Genomic DNA, 5,684 nt, shown 5'->3' with positions numbered 1-5,684 from the left:
CTTCAATCGATGACCCAAACCTACCCGACCTACCCAATTTTACCGGTTGATTAAAATAGTTTCTTTAAAAGCTATGTGCCTAGTAAACTAATGACAAAGTGAGAATACAATTTTAATTCACATACATACAATATTATCATAAATCTTTAAATATTAAACAACATTTAATGTTTGCTTTGTAGGTTTATCTTAGAAATTTTTAAAAGTTAATGAAGAACTCAAATTTGTTACAACTTACCAGGTCTATCTACAACTGAGGTGGACAGAAGTGAAGCATCGGTACAAAAATAGGTGATTGTTATATATACAGTTGTTTTTATGTCATAATACATTAAAACACGTGAATATAAAAAATGATGTAACAGGATAAATATTAAGGAGTGTATGATAATTGGCATGAAAATGGAGATTGATGTGAGAAGATCAAATAAAGTTTACATGATGGTAGCAGGTTGGGTTAAAATATCTAACATGGATTCCTTTTCTCTAGGGGTTAGTGGGATCCTCTAGTAAGGTTGAAAGCAGTAGATGAACATACCCCTATAGTGGATATGCCAAACAAACCCATTCTTGTAGCATATCTAAATGATTACTAAACAAGTTAAGCGGATATAGTAACCATTACTATGATATGGTCAAAATAAAACCAAAACTTAAGTTAACCATTTTATTTTCAAGAGATCTTATGGAGTTTGAAACATAGTAACCATTACTATGATATGGTGAAAATAAAACCAAAACTTAAGTTAAAACCATATATGGAAAGATGCATTTTAAAAGGTAATAACATTCCTCCTTTCAAACCTGGGTATCCAAAAAAGCCTAGTAAATTACAACTATTTGAAGGGCTTCGCATTTTATCTCAACAAAATGCCCAACAATACCACCTGACTAATGGAAAGTTTTAACGTGCCCCCATGAACAAAAATCTTAGATCTTCATTGGTTAAATGAGCAGTTGAAGTTCCACTTTGATCTTCACCGAAAGCTAAAGCAACCATTTTTCTCTTTTTATCCTGCATTCACCAAATTTTTGGGATTCACTTGACATGGTAAAATAGCAAAATTACAGTTTAACCCTAGAAGTACAAACCTGGAGAGCAAGAATTATGTCTTCAACTGTGTTCTTAACAATGAGTCTGGACACTGTAACAGGTCGAGTTTGACCGATTCTATGAGCTTGGTCAATGGCTTTATCTTCAGTAGTTAGATTCAAACACAGATCGTAAAGAATAACATGAGATGCAGATACCGTGTTCAAACCAAGATTCCAAGCTTTCAGCGACATCAGCACAACAGGTACCTGTAACGTATTTCCTCTCTTAACAAAAATGAAAACACTAAAATGAAAACACTAAATTCGCGAATATTTGGCTTAGAATAACAACCCATTTACATTTGAATGGTTCTGATTAGGATTATGTTATTAATCTAAAAGATCAAATAAAAAAGATTGGTGTAAAACAGATTGAAAATCTCCCAAAGTGAATCTTTAATTGATAAAACCTCCTAAATCATTTTATTTATGAAATACTAAAATTTTGTAATATCATTCAACTCAACGCTAATTTGTTTAAAAAAAATTGATTGCATTAAAGTTTAGAACTTTTTTATTTAAGGTAGCCAATTTCCAACTTTTCTACTTCAAGATAAGTTAACAGGTTATCTTAACTAACTATGACAAATCAACCATTTTGAAACTTCAGTGTGATTTTTTTAGCCCTATAATAATAAGTTGGTTAGCCTTACTTGTTTCAACTCATATAGGAAAAATAATTTTATTTGACCTAAACATTTATCCGACCCACCCGTTTTGCTAACTCTAGCAATCAGTGGACTTATTTTCATGTAATAACTATAAAGAATAGGAAGCCACCTCAGGATCAGTGTTGAAATCTTTAACAGCACTATCCCTTGCAGATGAAGACATTGAGCCATCAAGTCTCCTATATTCAATACCATACTGATTAATGGTGAAGGGCTGCCAATAAAAGCAATTGTAAAAATTCATTAAGCATTTAAAGATATATTTGTAGGACCCATCTATCATATTGAATTGTAAAAAAATTCAGTGGGCCCCACCACCACCATCACCATCGACCTGAAATTCCGGCGCCATAATCTCCCATCATCAGCCACCAACCCAGATATTTAGTACCTGGCCCAAGCAAGTTGTCCCTATTACGAAAGCTTGACATGTTCAACATGGACGCCATCTGTGTTACTTTTGTTCTCAAATTTGCAAGCATATGTCTGCGTCTGTTCATTTCTTTCCCCGTTCTGAAAATATTAAAAATAGGTTAATTGATAGTTTTGTTACAACTTTAAAAAATTTTGAAAGACAAAAGCAAGATAATAACGCTCTCTTAACTACAATTCACAAACTGAGCTAAATACATACAGAGGCTGTTTTGCAGGAAGCTTTGTCAGAAGAGACTGCAAACTATCAAGTCTAGTTCCCAATATCGCAATCTTCCTCCGAATCGCAGACGAATGACGCTGAGCTTCCGACCCTGCTACAAACGAACTCCTCTCTGATATCATACCAGTAATGTCATTAGCAAGTTTAGACGCTTAATTATACTCCCTCATCCACGAATCCGCAGAAGACGTCATTTATCTGAAACAGAAACAATAAAAAAGCTAACACATTAACCGCCAGCCACCGTTATACTTAATTGCATCCAAATTAGGGCTCACAAACATCCATAATTATCTAAAACCGCAGCGAAAATCATCAGGTGGTGATGGTGGTAAAGAAGACTTATCGGCAAAAAAAAGGCGATAGTCGTGAGTGTAACTAAAATTACGTAGCATTTTCGAACCTTTTGCTGACATCATGTTCCTAAAATTCTACCTAGACAACAGATACACAAGATCAGTATTAAAGCAGCGAAGAACATTCATAGATTGATTCGTTCAACCCTAGTGTTCATATATTGCTTTCAAAATGTGAAGCATACATATCCCAAATAGTGAATCGAATTATTCGGAAAACATAATCTACACAGATTGATTACAGGCAAAAAACAACTATCAAACTAATATTAATAAAGAAAAAAATGAAAAACTACTACCTGTGATCAAATGTATCATCAAAATACTTTTCGAAGTACTTGATCTTGCCCATAGTCGAACAAAAAAAAAAAGAGATGACAAAACGATAAACATACCTTTGATTTCTTCGATATTTGGTATTGTTCTTCAAAATCAACATTAGCATAAAAATAAAAAACGACGTTCAAAATCATTATTAAAAACCGACAGTCTTAACGACAAATAAGAAATTGAAGTGCTTAACTTTGATTATGTGGATAGTTCTTGATGATATGCAAGAATCGTTCTTGAGCATTTGCAACAATGATTGATATGAGAGAAGTGGAGAAGATTCGGCTATCATAAAATAATATCATTTAACTTTAACCTAATCGATGAAGCACACTGATTGTTTCGAATCAAAATTTTACAAAGAAGATCTAAAGTAAAACATCAAGAATAAGATTTTGATACCTTTGATTTGGATGGTCTTTGAATATGCTTTGGAAATCTGAAATCGATTAGGAGAGAATGATAATTAGGGTTAAATGTTAGAATGACGCTTATCCTGTAAGATTCATTATTTTAGGTAACATAATTATTGATTTCGGATCTATCCATTTAGTAAATGGGTAATTCGTATTTGTGGTTGGTTTAGGAGGGAAAAACCATTGTGGTTATTTTAGCTAATACATTTTCCCAAGCCATGATTCTTTAGTTGAAACACTTGATTATTTTTTATTGTTTTTTCTAGTATTTTATTAAACCTAATACCGGATTAGCAAATATGAGTAGTATTTAAAGTTATTTTTTGGGTTAATATCATAAAAAAAAACTTATATACCTTATTGTGTTTATTAAAATCCTGTTTAACCCGATATTAATGTAAAAACATATAAAAATATCATTAAACTTGTCAAATATGCACGTGATTATGAATTTTAAAAAATAATGACCAGTCAACTTTTTTAAACTTGTTAAACTAAGTTGTCGGGTCACCTTTTCCTAGCAAAAAACCCAAACAACACGACCCGAACCCGAATAACCCTTACCCGAACAACTCGATCTTTAAATGGGTCGGTTATCGGGTCACCTTTTCCTAGCAAAAAAATCGAACAACCCGACCCGTAAAATCCGAAACCCGAAGAACGTCCCTACTCAAATGGATCAAATAGATCAAAGCTAATAAATTTAACCCAAAGAGTTGAAAGTCGTTCAAAATGTATTCAAATGCATAAAACCTTCTAATTCACTTTATTAAAAAAAGGTTTAGATTATTATCACAACGGTATAGTTTTGTAATCATAATTAAAACAATAACATTTTTTTGTTATTAAGGAAACTTTAAACAACAAAGTGTTTGCAAGCAGGTCCAACCTGACCCGTAATCATATCTATAACATTAACATTTTTTTAAGAAAAATGAAATAAGATAGTGTTTCGTTTGCAACTTGCAAGTAGGTCCAATGTTACTTTAGCTACCTGAACCCATTTTGACCCATTACCCAACCCGCATACTTAACACACCCAGATTTTCTTTACTATCTTTTACCTTTGGATTTTTATCTTTAGCTACCAGCAACGCCCTACGTCCCTGCATTAGAAAAAGAGTTATGGTCTCATGAAGGAAAAATTCAAGTACAGCTCCATCTATATTGCATACAGTACATGTGCCATGCAAAAGTGTTAAAACATATGGTTGATGGTCAAATAATATGAAGCCTTTTTTATAGAACGGACATAAATCACCCTAAAATCGCCATAAACACAAAAATAACACAACAAACAGGTTTAGTCAAGTACAAAATTTCTTAGGCATAGAAAAGCCTAATATATGCAGCAAACTAAACCTAAATCACACCTAAAAAATTATAGACTTCAAAACCTCTCCAAAATACCTAAATTCTTGTAAATTATTCCCTTTCTAATGCATCAAAACGTTATTGAAACCACCGAAACACACAAATTATCATATATAATGAACAATAACAATCATCAAACTAAATAATTTGATTTCATTACGTCATACACATACAAAGACATTAATCGCAACGAACGATCATCTAATATAAGCCATTCATCACTTCATACACACATAAAAGCTTCACATAAACACAATCTACTAACGTAAGATAATGATCAAACAGATTTACACAGTTATATACAAATTCATTTCACCCAAAACACAAATAATAAAACAGATTAGTACGAAAACAAAAACAAAAACAAAATTAAGGAAACGGAACCTAGGGTTTGTGCGATTAGATAATCGGACCTGAATGACAATGAAGACGAGCGCAGGTATTTGGACGGTGCTTCGTTGACGGAGTTGTGAGAGGAGACGGTGGTGATGCGACGGTAGGATGGAGTGCGGTGGTGGCAGTGAGAGTTTGATATGTGATAAATAGTCTAGGGTCTAGTGTGTCAGCAATTCAAAGTATAGGGACTGATCTTGTAAATTGTAAAAGGGTCTGTTAAATACTGTTGGAAAGAGATTAGTAGGACAGCTTTGATTTGGGATTATTCCTCTTCTTTCTCTGTGATTCTTCTTCATCTTCTAATCTTAGCTCATGAACTCTTGATCACCATTTTCACACCTATCAATGGTATCAGAGCTCTCCTTCCTCTCGACCGTGGGTTAGAGTTAGG

General features: G+C 33.2%; 1 protein-coding gene across 17 annotated transcripts; it reads right to left on the bottom strand.

Annotated features, from left to right (window-relative positions):
- Positions 1–720: 720 nt before the first annotated feature.
- On the bottom strand, positions 721–5,426 carry LOC110889726 (helicase-like transcription factor CHR28). Of its 17 annotated transcripts, none has more exons than XR_004872100.1 (10): positions 5,311–5,426; positions 4,588–4,629; positions 3,510–3,546; positions 3,301–3,392; positions 3,077–3,201; positions 2,401–2,619; positions 2,082–2,279; positions 1,876–1,980; positions 1,093–1,302; positions 721–1,015 (listed from the first exon to the last, which is right to left on the bottom strand). XR_004872100.1 is itself a non-coding variant. In XM_035979611.1 (9 exons), exons 6-9 carry the CDS (start codon positions 2,116–2,118, stop codon positions 905–907), a joined length of 462 nt encoding a protein of 153 aa, XP_035835504.1. In that variant the 5' UTR covers positions 2,119–2,279; positions 2,401–2,619; positions 3,077–3,392; positions 3,510–3,546; positions 4,588–4,629; positions 5,311–5,426; the 3' UTR covers positions 721–904. The 17 variants fall into 17 exon arrangements, 9 of the variants coding, with proteins under 9 accessions (XP_035835504.1, XP_021992978.1, XP_035835505.1 ...); XR_004872099.1 differs by having other exon boundaries at positions 3,173–3,201; XM_035979611.1 differs by having other exon boundaries at positions 1,093–1,320; positions 2,101–2,279; positions 3,077–3,392.
- Positions 5,427–5,684: the final 258 nt, after the last annotated feature.

Source organism: Helianthus annuus, chromosome 11, assembly GCF_002127325.2.
Source record: "Helianthus annuus cultivar XRQ/B chromosome 11, HanXRQr2.0-SUNRISE, whole genome shotgun sequence".
Classification (NCBI taxonomy): domain Eukaryota; kingdom Viridiplantae; phylum Streptophyta; class Magnoliopsida; order Asterales; family Asteraceae; genus Helianthus; species Helianthus annuus.
Note: the sequence above shows the minus strand (reverse complement) of the source record. Positions and strands in the feature narration are given on the sequence as shown.

Excerpts from the sequence above, each read along its gene's own strand:
- LOC110889726 (XM_035979610.1), bottom strand. Across the intron at positions 1,321-1,875 it reads ATTTCAACACTGATCCTGAG|AGAGGAAATACGTTACAGGT; the intron begins GTGGCTTCCTAT and ends ATTTTTGTTAAG. Across the intron at positions 1,016-1,092 it reads ACATAATTCTTGCTCTCCAG|GATAAAAAGAGAAAAATGGT; the intron begins GTTTGTACTTCT and ends TGGTGAATGCAG.